Source organism: Mycetomoellerius zeteki, unplaced genomic scaffold, assembly GCF_001594055.1.
Source record: "Mycetomoellerius zeteki isolate Tzet28-1 unplaced genomic scaffold, Tzet1.0 scaffold147, whole genome shotgun sequence".
NCBI lineage: Eukaryota > Metazoa > Arthropoda > Insecta > Hymenoptera > Formicidae > Mycetomoellerius > Mycetomoellerius zeteki.
The window spans coordinates 13205-31046 of NW_017256414.1; the positions used below are offsets into that span (position 1 = coordinate 13205).

General features: G+C 34.5%; 1 protein-coding gene across 1 annotated transcript in view; it reads right to left on the minus strand.

Annotated features, from left to right (window-relative positions):
• LOC108732182 (uncharacterized) overlaps positions 1 to 17842 on the minus strand; it is a gene marked incomplete at its 3' end in the record, with an annotated part of 43310 nt that overhangs the window by 11579 nt on the left and 13889 nt on the right. Inside the window, exons 2-3 of the mRNA XM_018462862.1 lie at positions 7701 to 7773; positions 3038 to 3267 (exon numbers count right to left, since the gene is read on the minus strand). Coding sequence (XP_018318364.1) covers positions 3038 to 3267; positions 7701 to 7773 — 303 coding nt within the window. The remainder of the gene's footprint in view (positions 1 to 3037; positions 3268 to 7700; positions 7774 to 17842) is intronic.

Here is a 17842-nt window from a genome sequence, read left to right on the forward strand (position 1 = left end):
GTGTGTGTGTGTGTGTGTGTGTGTGTAATTTTCTAATAAACAAGAAAGAATATTCGTAAGAATAAAAAAAGCAAATTTGATTCAGTTTTTCTATTCTATAATATTATATTATAAACCGCAAATTTATAATTGTAATATTTCTATATTTATATATATTTTATTAATTAAATAAATGTTATACATATATATATAGGTATATATAAGTTTCTATGACTATAGGATTTGAAATAGTTCCGCGCATACGTACTCACGGAGAAATGAAATAAATTATAAATAAAATAGTATTTTTTTTTTACAATATATGTAGATTTTATTAAGAGAAAGTGAAATGATTTCATCCTCATTTAATACTCACTTTGAAACTGTCAAATTGTAAAATCTTTTTTAACTTCCTTTAAGACGATACACTCGCAGACTATCAATTGACTAGAAAGTTGTCTTCACTTTAGACGACCAATATGATTGATGAAAGTAATATAAAAAAATAAAGTGAAGTAGTACAAACTAAATTTGATAGATTTAATAGATTTGCTTTACACAGCATATATTCATTTATTCAATTATCATATTAATATATATAAGTATATTATTAATTATATATGTATGTATATAAAATTAATATAACATATATAATTAATACCTTAATTTATTAATGATATTATATTATGAATATATGTATATTCTATCTATCTATTTATCTATATATACAATATGTAGATATGTGTATTGATAGAGTAAAAATTTTATTGATGGAGAATTGTCTCGTAACTAGTACCGTTATGGATGAGAATATCATGGAAGTCTACTTAAGGATCCATTCTGTATGAGCCGTGCATACAACAACGAATCCATGAAAATACAATTAGAAGCTCTATTAGGGCTTCGTTGTAAATGATACACCTGTCGTTTTAGCTGTTTCGCCAGGAAAGACGGAAGATGTGCAGCTCGGCCAGATCGATTTGCAGCGGTGTGCCACTATACAGTTAGCCGTAATATCGGCATTCGGTTATTCGAAGCCGCTACTTACGGGTTATCCGCCGACATCGAGAAGCGCAACGTATTATAACTCATTTATCTGGGACACTCTCGTCCGCCATATGACGCACGTGTGCAAGCGGAGGATAGAGCCATCAACATTCGTTCTTTAAAGCATGCTGTACCAACGACAGACTGTGGAAGAATTTAATACTGAGCACCGTCTTTAATCATCTGCTAAGTTAACGGATTCGCGCTCTTCTATCCGTCTTCTCTCCCCTCTCCCTCTCCCTCTCTCTCTCTCTCGCGGAACAAATAGCAGATTCATTTGCGCCACGTAAATCGTTCATAATCGGGGAGCAGCAGGATACATCGTAATTTTTCAAAATAACCACGAAATTGCATCCCGTGATTAAACAAGTCGATCGTCTAGATATCATATTAAAAAATAAGAGGAAAAAAAATAGATTTAGCGGTTTAGGTTTTTATATGTTAAAATTATTATAATTAAACTTGATCTGTGCCAGAAATAAGATTGTTATTGCGATTTCATTATTACGACCAATTAGATAGCTCTTATTGCAGCGATAGACACTACAAATCAATATGAATAAACGTGCCTCAAGCGTCTCGGCGCGAGACAAACATCATCGATCTTCCCGACTAGCGGTGTGAGGCATTGACAGGCAGGAAGAAAAATTCTAACGATAACGTGCGATTCTTAATCACCTTCGGACTTAACAGGCGTGAACGTTGCACACGGTTGCGCATTATGCCTTCGGCATCCCTTTTCTAATCGTGTAAATAATTTTTGTGACGTATCAGTTTAGAATTGCGATTAATTCTTCAGACATCTCGCTTGTTGCGTCAAGTGTATGACACAAGAAATATATATTTCTTTATCTATTTAATTAATTTATTCCATGTTAAATAGATATTTATTTTCGAACATTGCCCTTTCCAAATGTATAAGAATTCTCAAGTCGTGGATCAAACGATTAGTGTCGCAATTAAGAGGAAAGCATTTTGATGAGCGTTTTGTATATTGGTCCACCTTCTATTTCTGATTCGTGAAAAGACAACTGTAAAAGATAACTGTAAACTGATTCTGCATATATTTTTTTACGTTCAAGGAATATTCGATGGATGTGATTTCTCTTACTCATCGTATCTCCAGGAATATCATTTTTAAGATACAACTCGAAATAAAAAATTTTTGAAAGCATAAACGTGGGAATTTGGATTTCAGCACACATGAGGATCTAAGTTTTTTATAAATTTAAATACTCTTAATTTTTCGATTTATACTTCGCAATTCTCATGAGATTAATATCTTACATCTCTCTCGTCATTAGTTCCACCTAGGGAGCACGAACAGTGAGTGTTATTTTAATCGTTCGCAAATAATTCATATTTCATACTTCCGCGTACGTTTCTCGCGTGTATCTACAGAAATTTGCTATTCTGAGAATATGAGTATGAACTAATCCGCGTTACAAAATGAGTAGTAATCACTTCCTGTAGAATTGTTTTTTATAATCATCTAATAATAAAAAGATGCGTTATACATACGACGTTAAAAAAAGAATTCAAAATCTTTGAAAACTTATCCTTTGTATTTGTGAATCTTGATTTCTCTCTTTAACATCCCCCAATTAGCAGACAATGTTTTTAAAATACTTTCTAAATATTTAATGTAAAAAACATTTAAAAAATATTAAAAAAATATTTTTTAAATATTTTTTTTTTGTGTGCTACTTGGGCCTGTGTATGACGCGTTTAGAAACTAATTTATAATTGTATAAACACGTAAATCAAATGAATCTATACTAAAAATACAAACAAGTTGTGTTATAAAAACAAAAAATTATTTATATCTTTATAATTAGCTTAATTAGTGAATTATAACGATATTCTTCAAAACTACTACTTTTTAATGAAATTATTGTATGACTTATATCAAAATTAAATATCTAATAAGTAGATAATTACATTAGGAAGTGGCAAAAATCAATCTAATTATTTGTTTTAGCGACAAGTAATTAATTTGATGGGTACTAACCTGGGAAAGGCAAGTCTGAGATCGGCTCTGAGTTTATTTAACAGCTCGCTGACCGATGTGAATTGTCTCAAGGTCATCTCGCCACTTCCGGATGCGTAACCGGAACTCGAACTGGTTGTTGACGGCAAAGTACCTTGAGAGTCTTGAACGGTTCCTAATGGGCGTCTTCCCCATCGTCTCAGCGCGATTGCGTAATCTTCGGCATTATACGTGGGTGGTCTCAAGCGTTCCTGTGCGCGAACAATTTGATTATCTAATTAGTAAGGCTCTTTAAATTATTTCATTTCATGGAATATTAGTTTATATAATTAATGGCATTTCCTATTTACATTGAGAATGACATTATTATATTACGATCATGAATGTACGAAATGAAACTCTTTTAAAACCATTAAAACAATGACAAAATCCAAAGTAATCATCATTTAAAATGTCTCCTTAACTTAAAGGGTTAATTAATTTATTAATTTATATAGAATTAGCATCACGGTATTTTATACTTCACTCGAATAAATCTCAAAGAGCACACGAATTATTGGTCGCTTACACGTATGAAATATTTATGTTGAAAGATAGAAAGATATCCACGGTTAATTTCAGGGCGCTTTCAACCATAAATTGATAGGATCATAGTGATTATCGTCTTTTCTCGCTAACCATAAGTTGCAGCAGTAGCTGGATGCTGCTACGAGAAGAATAGCTATAATGATGAAACTAGAATCGATAATTAAAACTAATCGTTCGTATAGTTTGATTTCTGTCAATTACAAATATAGATTAAATATAGATTATATAAACTTAATATATTTAATCAAATTTATATATTAGATTTAAAAATTTGTATTTTAGATTAAAAAATTCTAAACAAATTCAAGAAAAGTACAATTAAACAGAAAATGCATCGTTAATCTAAAATTTCTCTGCATGACAAATAAATCTATTTATTATGCAATAATGCATTAATTTGCATCAATATCAAAACTGAAATTATGTGTTGATCGTAATAAATTGTATAAACTTATGTGAAAATAAACTTATTCTATTTTAGTTAATAAACTATATAAGTGTTTCCTACTTTCAAGTTCAGGAGAGAAGCGATTCTAATCAGTGATGCTTTCTTGTTAATATGTATGTATTGTTGTACTTCGAGCGAACAAATTACGTAAAATTAATTTACTTTCGTGCTTACGGTTAATGCAGAATGTATAAATTATGAAACAATCCGCTATTGCCGCACACGGAAGCAATATAAGTGTATAAATTATTCAAATAAGTCAATTACATTTAGAATAGTTCCCGTAAGCTCGTACGGTTATTCTATTTTAATATAATCTACACTTATTAAACGATAGAGTGAGGTTAATCGAATGAGCGTTTTGAGAAATCATAACATCAGACACATATTGGAGAATATATTCAGAAAATTTCAGTTAAATAAACTATATCAGAATTTCTTAAAATTGTTCCGTTTTTATTCGCACAAGTAAAACAGACATTGGTTATAGAGAAATAGTATGAGGAAAAATGCAGACGGATTTTGCTCTAGATGGTTTGAAAGAAAAATAAAAGGAGGAACAAAATAGAAAGGAAATCAGAAAACCCTCGATATATTCTTATATCTCTGCTTTGTGGTTATACATCTGGCCTGTAGATACCGTATTATTGCACAGAATTGCGACTGCATTCACTCGCGGTTGTGGTACGCGAGTAAATAAACACTATTTACAAATGAGAACGGAGAGCACAATGTAACAATGAGGATATCTTGATATAATTTCTTAACGTTGTTTATATGCACCAGTCTACCTGATCAATCACTGATGCATTTATTTTTTCCTACATTATATTTACATCGCCTCGAAGATAAATATTCTTTGTTATCTTTTGCATTGAATTTTCAGAATATCGATTTTATTCAGCAAATTTGTAAGATTATACATAAAAATGGAAGATCTATACGGATGCAATGGTACACTCAAAAAAGTGATCTTGCAGTTATAGCAAAAATTATCTAATTACGAAAAATAGCTAAAATAGATAAATTTCTAGCAAGTACTGCCATATTGGATATGTATTATATCTAATTAGGGGAACCTGGGGTATAATGATTATAGTTAGATTTTTTCAAGTTTTAAACATATTAAAGATAAATAAATCAACTTCGTTATATATTAAAATCTTTTTTGAAGTATTTACTATAAGGAAAACGTAAGTTTTACTGCAAAAGTATAGATTAACAGGACGAAATTATTGTTTTGTGAGAGTGTGTCGTAACCTCACTATGTCATTTATGCAGGGCATAATGGGGACCACAGAAAACTTGTCTATTTTTAAAAAATTAATATTGAACATTGCTTAAAAGTGACTTAGAACATATAATATAAGTAAAAATACATTGTTGCACTTTTAATTTTTAATTTTTTATTAATAATTCTATATGTGATGCTGAGTGATACATTATACAAGGTATACTGTGTTATTATATTGAACATAAATAAAAAAGTTTAAGAAGATAACAGAAATAAAATATATAATAATTCTCATCATTTTTATCTACACTTGCACATGAATCATAAACTCATTTTAAACATAAAATAACACCAGTGCACCATTATGCCTCGAAGTACATAAATTTACTTTAGATAATATAAAATATCACAGATAATCAATATATTTGTATAGATTTTACTAAAGTAACAAGAAAAGATTATATAATAAGATAAATGTACTTATGACAATAAAAAATAGAATTTTGTTATTGCTTACCTTATGCGAACATACCAAAGAATCTATAACTCATTCGCGGACAGTAAAGCGAACACATTAAACAATTTTTAGCAATTTTCAGGTAAAAATAATATGACAATAATAATAACAATATATAATAAGATACATCTAACAGTAACTATTGTCTGACAATTCATTACATATTAGCATATCTGTAAAAAGATATCGAGTACATCCCATTATACCCCATGGTTTCATTATACCCCAGGTTCCCCTAGAATAGATGACAGAGATAGAATTTAGATTTGTGTTATAAATTCTATGCGTATATGATACATGATTTTCTGTCAGATACAAAAAAACAGCTATAATTCGAGCTGGAGCAGCAAAATATTTTTTTGCGTGTATTATGAACGAAATTGCAGCGACACATCCACACTGCCATCCAGCAGCTTTGTAAAACAGTGGAGCTTACGTATGCAATCATAAGATAAAAAAATAAAATACTTTTCGTGAGAGAAAATTTGATGGCTTTTAGAAAATATAAATTTAAATCTATTATATGACGTGAGAGGATCATTAACACGATCAATCATGCTCGGTACTTGTTGCTATTATCTAAGAACATTCATGATTGGATCTCGTTACAGCGAGGTAGGACGCGTGCCGATGTTGTCTTCGTTTTAGCTTGTCTTTACGTGACATCGTGACGATGAAAGATAAGGTTCTATAGCAATTACGATCATAAATATAATTTGCTTATTAATCAACTTACGGAGATGCGTTCGCGTTTTATGTCAGGAAATAGATTTTTTCTCGCAATTCTTTTAAATTTTTAACTTAGAGTGAAAAAACCCAATGTTGGCGCATGCCTCTTATAAAACTGATGATTTATTGAAAGTCTTAATAACAACGCTTTCGGTACGCCATCACAATTTTATATTCTTTTTATGCATCTCTTCCGCAATTTAAGTGAAATCGCCGTCGAGACTTTCCCGCAACGATGGAACATTGCATATGACTGGGCATACGATATCTCGTCACAGTCGATCTAATTTCGAGTTCGTCCACGATTTCCATTTTCATCCGACGAATTGAGCAATTTCGATATTAACACTCATAAGAGCTTTGACTTTCACGTGCGTTAAAGTGAAACTACATCGACGTGTATTCGGGGGCGGCAATACCTTTTGGTTGGATTAACACATACAAAATAAACCCATAAAACATAATTATCTTTATCTAGACATATATTAATTGACTATTACACTATAATAATACGAATTATTATAAACTAGAAATTTCAATAACATGGTTAAGATTAGCTAATGATCGCGAGTGAAATATCAAGACATCTACATTTGATTATTTGGAAAAGAACCACGAAAATTGATGTTTATTATGTAATCGTATATGTAATCGTAGTACGAGATATATGTTATCTCATAATATAAATAACGAAATACTATAAATAGCAGGAAAGACATGCGAGAATATTTATGAGATAGGCATATGCAATATATAATCAAGCTGTATATATGCGCGTATGCCGTTAGCGACAAGGTCAAGGTGAGAAGTAACTTGCTACTTTAGCTTGAATGGCTAAAATTCTATTCTCTCTTAATATTAATAGTCTCTTTCTTGTCACATGCGCGAACCAAGTCGAGGTGATGGAGTTCTCACGGTATAGAGCAAAATAAAGATCGGTCGTCTTGCCGGTCCAGCCTGTCTTCTGTGTATATTTACTCAAAGTTGAAAGATATGCTAATCGGAAACATCCTGTTGTGGTCGTCGTATGGAACGGCCGTTAACGCGACTCAAGTTATATCATAAAGCTTCCGCGCCGTTTACACGCCGGCAAACTAACACGCGAACAATCGCGTCAGCACATTTGTTACATAGTAATTTACTTAACGTTGTCTCTATACGACCCTACCTTTTCTGGTTGCGGTCCCCATGGTTTCACAACCAACAGTTCCTCCTCCGCATTGGGCGCCATGTCCGACTCGCTGAAAAATCACAAATTATTCGCAAATTAAACAGGGGTTACTCTTTTGATTTAAGAAGAGATAGACATATTATTATTGTATTATTGATTTAAAACACTATATATATTTGAAATTAAAAATCTATTGGAAACAACCAAGATACATATATTATTAACTAAGCAAAGTTCGGCTGCGTTCAGTAGAAAAAAGAAGTTTTACAACTGTTGTCAAATTTTTAAAAATATTAATCTTATTTTTTCGTTATAGTGTTCTTAGAGTATAAAAGAGAGTAAAAACAAAAAGAAAAATAAACGCGATTTATTTTTCTTCTATTATACGCCAAAATTAGTAATTTTATAACATTATTAGCATTGATTAATAGGATGTTTTTTTAATTTTTAATACATTTCCATCTTTTTTAAGTATATTTCTATTAATTCATGAACCACTGAAAAAAAATATACCTACATTTTAATCTACGCGTGACAATATGCAAAAAGAATTAATTTATTTCGAAGTATAGTGCAAGAAAAAATCCTATAACGTATCGTTTCTGACATCACAATTGAATATGGCTGCAATGAAGAAACGGAAGTGACATTCTTAGCGCGTTGAATTCGAATAAAACGCGGAATAAAAATTCTCAAGACAGGTGCACCGTTCTTCTTGAAAAGTACTACCATCGCTTTTTCATTTTTGTACAATCGATGCAGAATGTTGCATTTAATTAAAGAACCATGCACGTCGCACGCGTACTCGGTGCTGTCGATCGTCCGTGGTGTAGAACGACTCCGCGGAATTTGCTTCGTGGTATTTTCAAACGGTACCTCACTCACGCGGTGCGTTCCGCCAGAACGGAGACGATGGCGCGTATCAGCTCCGCATGCGTTATTGTAACAAAAATAGAAATTTTAATTTCATTCATATGTCCTACGTTTTCTGCTCCGTTCGATTCTTGGAATATTCATTTATTCTTTCTCTCGAGAAACATATGCATACGTAATCGAGATCCAATCGCAAAATATGCAGGAAAATATGCTGATTGGTGAATTTCTCGATGAACTTTCTAAGCTTTACGAACATACGAATGTACTTTTATTGAAAGGTATGCAGAAAATTCGCTGTCAGAAATGAATCGTTCAGTAAAGAGAACTCTCTAATAAGGGGATCTTCCATTATTAACTTTTGAAGCTTTGTTCGAATATGTAATTTATATCGCAACGTCACGATGATTTCGCGCGAATACATTACTCGCTGTAATAATCGCAATTGTATTAGCGCGAAAGATTCTGGTTATCGCGCGAGTAATTGCGTTTCACACTTGCACACACCTGTCTGGGATATGCAGATCTAATCTTATCCGTGGAGATAAAGGGGAAACTCTTACAAGCATTCTGGCATTTCACGGTCCGATGCTGCGTAGTGCAATGATTCTACATACATTACGAGGACAAGGACCACGGATGCTTAGTTTTGTAGGTTGCCTATGATAATAACGAGTTACGATCGTGTCGCGGTCACGATCAACTGTACGATCGTGCATCGATGCCTCGATGGCAAGCCGAGTGAATCGGAGATGTACCATGATGTTGATGGTCACGTCGTAACCTTACAAATCACCGTAACCGTAATCACTGATTCCCGTAATTCGATTTAAAGGTTACTATTCGTAACATTAGCGCTACGTTACAACCGGCATGTTAAGCATCACTATCAATCTTATCACGCTTGACTTTCTGCTCAGACATTTTGTCACGTAACATGATTTTAATTTTATTTAAGAAAAAAACAAACAAAATATGATATCACAATTATGCTTTCTATTTACTTATTGAGTTCTTTAATCAGTTAATTTCTTACTATTATCAATATTAATTCGATAATATCTCACTTTTAAAAACGCGTTAAATAACATCTTAAGATTAGTATTGAGGAATATTATATAATATATTATTGTTAATGGATACCCTTATAAAAATTTTTCACCGTTCTTAGCCCGTTTTTAGCCCGTTTTCCTGTCCTTTTCTTGCACTCACAAGCACTCGCGGTGTATCGCGAGGAACAATAATGAGTATAAACGAGTATGCGCATGAGTATTTTTTAGGAGATTGCCCGTTTTCAATACTCGTTTTTCCGCTGATGAACGAGAAACGTATACGCGAGTATGATCATAAGTATTTTTGAGTGAATTGTTCATTTTCAATGTCTGTTTTTCAGTTGGTAAGTGAGAACACGTTAATGCATTCCTCTTGTACTAATCATTTAGTTATCGCGTTTATTAATTATCACATCAATTTTACATTAAACGGTTAAAAAGTATTTTACTTTAATACTTTTTATATATTTTATACAATATCTAATAAATTGAAATGGAATTCATACAATAAGGTAACTCTGATATTTATATACGCTGCGCGTCAAGATTTACGCCACAGAAATCAGAAAGAAAGAAATGAAATAATTTGTAGGTAACCAATCTATTATGTATGTTATATTAGTATTGTAATTTTAATTTTTTACTGTAATATTAATAATACTAGAAATTTAAATACCGGTCGAAGCTAGATCTTTAACGCTTTTAAATAATTCAATGTGAATTATATATATACTACATATGCAAGTATATATATAGTATATATATATATATAAAATTCACATTGAATTATTTAAAACCGTTAAAGATCTAGCTTCGACCGGTATAGGCCTTTAAATTTCTATTATTAATTGTGTTTCTAACATATACAGACTAAAAATAAGATTCTTATTGTTTAAATTAGTTAATAATACTATGTTAATTGAATCGATTTATCAATGTAATAAGTAACGCAACCGTATATCATATAACTCACATTAAATCATTACTATAGGGAGAAGAAATGACTTGGTTATTTGGTAATACATAAATATAGAGAGATAAGAACGGATAAAGAACTTGTATAGCAAAATACAAGTGCTTAACTTCATTCTTCGTTCGGCTTGATGTGTTACATCTTCACCTGTTTGGAATATACGGAATTTTTAGCGGGTGGGATTTATGCCCAAAATGCATACACAGTTTGGATTAAGTGCATTAAATTCAATGCATTACATAAAACATACCTCCTCATATCATAACTCTCGTAATGAATGCAAGATTAGAATTACTATTATACTTGTGTCCTGCATGCGTGCAATCCGTTTTAACCACTCATTTTTGCGGAAAAGTTCCTGTTTGCGACCTAAAAACGGAGTCATACTCATTGAGTAAAATGCACATTTTCACCATCAAATTAATCGTTCGCGCGAGCTAAAAACGGTGAAAAATTTTTATAAGTAAGCAAATCGATTCTGATTGAAATAACAAGTTGTTGTGTAAGTTAGCATCCAATATCTCTTCGGATACTTTTTACATTTTTTAAATTTAATCACCAAAATTTTTTATTAAACATATAATATTAATAATTTTAAAATTCTTTAGCTAAAAATCTATCGATTATATTGAAATTCTGAGAGTGAGGATGCTGACTGATGCTGACTTTTCAATGATTATATGTATATCGCTCTACTCTTGAATGTCGCGCGTGGACTTCCCTCACGGAAGCCCCACGAACACGTGCGTACCCTACGTACGTTCGTGTATGCACTTGCGTGTGCGGGTACACTTGAAACGAACGCATGCTTGGATATAACGCGAAGGAAAAGGTACGTAAGGCGCGACGTAAGTGCGTACCTACTACTCGGAAACAGCCGAGGCATTGACCCGCGCGCGAGAGCGGTTAGTCACACATATGCACGCGTGGATTACCCGATATACATATGTGCGTATCTATGCGTTTACCATGCCGACACATACGTCACACGTACACGCGCGGTGCTTTAATAGCATTAAAACGGCCCACGCTCCTTCCATCTTCCATCGTATCTCTTCGCGGTTACTACCGCGGCCTCTAAACAATTCGCCACCGTACCAGCCATAGATTTCCGTAATGTACATTAGACTGTCAGCAGACCACGGTTATCTTCTGATTAGATACTAGATTATGACGAGGCTATGATAGAACTCCTCTTATCTGAAATCGTCGAGTTATTTTATTATTCAGGGATCTTTCCTAATAGAAGTAGAAATGGTGTGTGTGTGTGTGTGTGTGTGTGTGTGTGTGCGCGCGCGCACGCGCGCGCGCGCTCTCCCCTTCTTTCTCTCACAAAAATTCAATGTCGTTGCACGCTCTCTCTTCCTCTCTTTCTTTCTCTAATTTTTTCTAAATATTGTCATGCAATCATGTCATGTGATAAATACAATATCTATAGTGCGAAGCAGAAGTAGAACAAGAGGAAAATTTTACTTTACAGAAAGATTAAGTATTTTCTTCCAGAATAGAGAAATTCTGTTACATCTGCGATGCACAAATGCTCGCTATTTTCATACAGTCTCTTTTGTGTTCCTTGTAAGAAGTTCTACTCAGTGTGTGAAGGAAAAAAATCTGCTTCTGGCATCGAGAAACAGTCAGATAGCTTTTAACTAATAAAAAAATAATTAATACATTCGATTGTACAATGCGCGTTCTTACGTTACATGCATGCGATGGGTGCGTGTGCGCTGCGTTTTCCCGCCATGTGCATTCAGCGATGTATGAGTTATGTACGTTAATGCGCAAAGAGGCACCGCGGCTCTTCGGAGCCAAAGACAATCGTGACGAAAAATCTAATTGCAACTGAAGAATGTAACGTCGTTCATCTGTCTCGTTACGACGACTTGAGAAAATGGAATTCTCTCGCTTCGTCGATCTAATCGATCTAACTTTCGTTATGCGTTTCTCGTCAATTAAATCTCTATGACACTTTAGTATCAATTAATGTGACTAAAGAATGAAAAAATATTCAGTGCACTCATAATGTGACAATTTACGAGGTAGTCATTTCAAAACAAAATATTCAGCCATCGTCAAATGATTCTCTTTAGTGTCGAGATGAAAAGGCATTTTCAAACTTGCAGAGCCATCGAGAAAAGTACAGGGAGGCTCGTTCATTGTGTAGAAAATTGATAGGTACTGTAGAGCGTAACGAGGTGCCGCGACTCGTTAAAGCGATTATTCTCGTCTGGTCGAACTGTTGCGTAACGAAAAATGTCGGCCGATCTAATACCAGATCATCGACTCGTAATAACGGAGAGTCAATTCGGCCGAATTTCTACTAGCAATTAATTGATAACCAATTTCCTTCTTCTCATTTTCTCGTTTGAGAGAAAGAATTTAATTACGTTGAAAATTCAAGAATTAGAAGTGCATATTTACGCACGTTTTATAGACTTTCTGAGCCATTACTCAAGCTTGAGTCTTAAGCCGTAAGAAATTGACCAATCGTAGTCGATTATTTTTCTCGCATTCGATTGATTAATCGATTTTTTACGATTTAAGGCTTAAGTTTAGGTAAAAAGTTTATATCAAGACTCTGCTCAAGAGCGACTACTTTAACGACACAATTGACAAAATGGTATCAGCAAAATGTATAGTGGAAGCAACGTTACAGATTCGTGTTCCATGATTATTAAAGTCGAGGTCGTATCTCCGAGCGCCAACGGTTGAGAGGGTACAGTTGAGTACAAGAAGAGGTCATCGCTAGAAGGATTGTGAGGGGTAGGAGGAGAGGGAGCAGGAGAGGAAGACATTGTAAGCATCACGATGCTCGTAATGCTTTCCGTCGAGTGTTCTGAGTGTTCACCGCATCAGATATCGCAGCGCGGATGAGCAGAGAACGTGGAAGGTGGAACGTCTCGAACGCGAACGCGAACGGTGGAACGCGTTCGGGGCGCCGAGACGCGAGAAGAGGCGCCACGATCCCCGGGACCTTGGATCGTCGATCTTGACGACCATTAGCGGAATATACGTGAGTCCAGAGGGATTTTTCCGTTATGACTGTTCCGGGAGCTATGCACGCTGGAATGCTAACCGAGCCGATGCCCGGAAATGCAGTCCGTCTTCCATACTCGATTCCTCGCCGATTGCAAAAGAAATACGTTTTTACTTCCCCCGAGGGGGTTGCAAAAACCCACCGGAGCTCGTAAGCTTTTGTGCGGTAATGTAACGCTAGATTTCGCCTGTCGCTGTATTGCTGTATACGTCGAGCTTTCGCGGAGTTGCAGAGCGAACTTGAACATTTTTATATGTAATTCATTCTTACTCAGTAAACGAGAATGGATTGAAATGGATTCAGATTTGCAAGAATACGGATTCACGAAAGTTAAAATGAATGCTTTTCAATTTTGAATGCATTTTTATTCATTTATAGGAATTGCATGAAGCATAACATATGTCTATCACTATATGCCTTTCAATCTAAAAATAATATCAGCTTTTTTCTGTGCATCGTGAATACCGTTCAATTCGAAATTTTGAATAGAAAATGCAGTTTTTCAATCCAATTGCATCCAATTGAATCTAATTGAATCCAATTGAATCCAAAAAAAGTTTTCGCTATTTAAAATACGCATTCGGATAGACAAAATTTCAATTCATTTTAATCCATTTTCGTTTACTGGGTATAACCACCGATCGGAATCAAATTGAGCGGTGCAGAATTAAGAATAAAATATAAGAATTTAAAGTAACGCGAATTTATATATAGGTATCTATTTTTATGCATATTTATTTTATCTTTTTACGTTGCAACATAATATAAAGCTATTTACGCTCCGAGACGTTTATGTGATAACAATTATGATATTATCCGGTATGAAATAACTATACTAACTTTAACTACACTGTCATGGGATTTATAATAATCTCACATTCTAAACCGATGAATAATGAATTGCCTAGAGTCATTTAAAGCATATTAAAGTTTGTGCGTGCACGGTAGATGGTACGAAAAATAGATATACTTCATTCGTGTATCATCATAAATTGTAATCACGATATCGTGCATGGTCTATATTATGTTTATTAGATAATCAATATGGAAATAAGTCCTTAATCTTCCAAGTCATACTACATTTCTTCGTAAATCAGGAATGATTCCCGATAGAGGATTTCTATCCAAAACTAAGTTTTTTCATCTTATTATTATTCCATGTAATGTACTCACGTCACTTAAAAACGTCACTTAAAACATATACGTGCCCATTACGCATATTATGACAGTTTCATCGTTCCGATGGGATCAGATCGTATTCTTATCGAATACATCTAAGCACTTCGTTCGTCACGCATCGTAAAATACATTAAAAAAGCCCCGATGACCTCGATCTAGGAAGAGGAAGATTCAGGACGCGTTCAAATCAGGATCTCGAGCGGGAAAAGCCACCAGTCTAGCTATATGTTGATTACAGATCTCGCCCTGCGATGAATCGCTACCGTGGATGCGACTGAAGGAAAGAGAAAAGGAAAAATATGACGACAGAGAGAGAGAGGGGGGGGGGGGGGGAGGAGGAGGAAAAGGAAAAGGAAGAGAAAAAGAGAAAGAGGAAAGGACTATGACCACTAGGACGATAATAATTGGATCTGGTCGTTTTATTGGTATGAAATCGTTTGTTTTATCGGTGTGAAATTGCTTGAGAGCGAGCAACGATCCAGATTATATATTTGAATATCGTACCATAAATGCTCTCTAATTCGATCAGTCGTAGACGACAAATTAGGTAAATATATGTGTTAGATAACGCAATTTTGTAAAGTCATTTTTTTAAGAAAAATTATACTAATTGGGTTAGAATAAGAAGAGATGTATACTGACAGCAGAATTCATTCAAAATAATATTCCTGTTTCTTAACGCTGTTTACGTGCTGCTACATCATGCCACAAACTCGATGTCCAAAGACAGTTTTACCGAAAATAATCATGTGAGATAATAGAATAAAGTGATCAGCGATAATCACTCGAGTTGCCAAGAGAAACGGTATACCGTTTCTCTGTAGAAAGAGAGAGAGAGAGAGAGAGAGAGAGAGAGACCGACGAAAGACGAAACGATTATAATTTAATTATTTAACCAATAAAGGTAATATTGTATATTCATCATTTTAACATTTCAATTCATATAGAAAATGATGCATGTTCTGAATATTTCATGCAAGATGCGTAAATGTCATCTCCATCAATTATAAAGTGATGCAAATGACAGTCGCTTTCTTGGAACGAGAATTCGATCGAGAGCAGTTTCGCGGAGAAAACGATTCATGTGTTGATGATACACGTGTGCTCACAGGAAATTGAAGTCATTAATGCCCGACCGAGAGAAACGAGTAACGCCCTATTGGTCGAGATACGAGTAGCGTCGAGTCGCATCATTTTAATACGCATACATACATGATATTTTTTTTAAGGTCAAAAACTTTCCACTGGAATCGAAGGCTCTTCATATCTATCCCATTTCCCCTAATGATCAGAAAGATTAAATTTAAAACAAATAATATTGAAAAACAAAAGATATATATATATATTAGATTTGAGAGCAGCAATTTTCAAGAAAGAAAGAGAATTTGAAGAATCGTTATTTAAAAAAAAATTCGTAAACTGTGGTATTATTCTCGATAAGAAACTTTAGAAAAATAGGGAGGAAAAGAGATATATCGTCTGTATGTCTTCCTCATAAAAAAACAATCAATAAAATCGACCATGAAACATGTTAAAATTATTCTTATTCCACGCATGTTCGGAAAGCTTCCTGCAAATAAACTTGCGAGATCTAATACGCGCGAAACTAACGTCCCGTGAAATATGCCGATTCGGATCCCGTTTCGTTTGTCACTGCTCGCCAACCGAGTGTCCATTGTAAGATCGTATGCCGTTATGAATCTCAAGTTATAAAACGGGTCCTCCGTCTGGCGAGGTGCCATCCTCTTCTCTCTTCTCTTCCCTCTTCTCCTTCCTGCTCTCTATCTCTTTCTCTCTGGCAAAGTGTATAACTGTATCTTTTCCGTGGCACATACGTGAACATCTGTGAACGTGCGGCAACGAGATACAAGAGAAAGAGAAGAAAGAAGAGAAAGAAGAGATGCTCTTCTCTAAAAAAAAATAAATAAATAAGTGAAGACGGACGAATTCACAGGATGACGCTCGGCAGTTCGAATTATCGCACCGAAGAAATCTAATTTACAGCGGCATGATGCGAAACTACAATTTCTCTGCACCGTTAGCCACTTCGATGCACTTCGTTTAGCAAGATGACATTTAATTCAGCATGGTGCACTCATCGGAACAATGTTGAAATTGCACCACTGCCACTGCTCTATATGGCTTTTTATCACTCGGAGCAAACTGCTCGAATATTTAGACGTAGCTGAGAGAAAAGTAGTCGGTAATAATATTATATTTTTTTATACGTATCGTATGGGAGTTATCTGCATTGATATAACAGTCACGTGGAAAAGCAACAGAGGTAATTATGGAAAGAGATACCGCATTTGAACGGCGGTTAATTGCGAGACTTGCATCGGGAATGCGCAACCACGTGCGGTAGCAACATTATTCACCTAGTGGCATAACGGGACGCAATAATTAACACCGATGCAGAATTATTGGCTAAACACATGGTAATGAAATCGACCGTGTTGCTCCCCATACGAGAAACTATAGCTGCGTGAGAATACATTTAGTAATTGCGATAACTATACCGGGATAGAGGAAAACGCTTTCTAGAGTCTGCAGGATTGTTTCGCGCGAATTGCACAACATACCTACTTGCGATAAATCATAAGTGAAGTAACGACGGGACTAATTAATCAAGTAGTAGGTATTGCGGGGCGGAGTCATCACGAGCTTAGACAAAGGTACTTGTTATAACACTAGGTATATGACTGATGGGATACGCGATGTTAAATATATGACATATAACTTTATTCATTCACAGTAGATTTGTCTGTATTATTGCAATCGTATATTGATCTTGAATCTTACGAAGCTTTTCTAATGGAAATAATTAACATTACGGCAACTGCAACGCAACGGAAGAAATGTTTTGTAAACATAAAGTCGTTTTCTTCGACACGAAATGATAGATTGTGCGTTTATTACAATACGATGCTTTCATGAAAAAGTTGTTACTCTTTTAGTACTTATTATATATTGTATATATGAGAGTGTGTGTGTGTGTGTGTGTGTGTGTGTGTGTGTGTGTGTG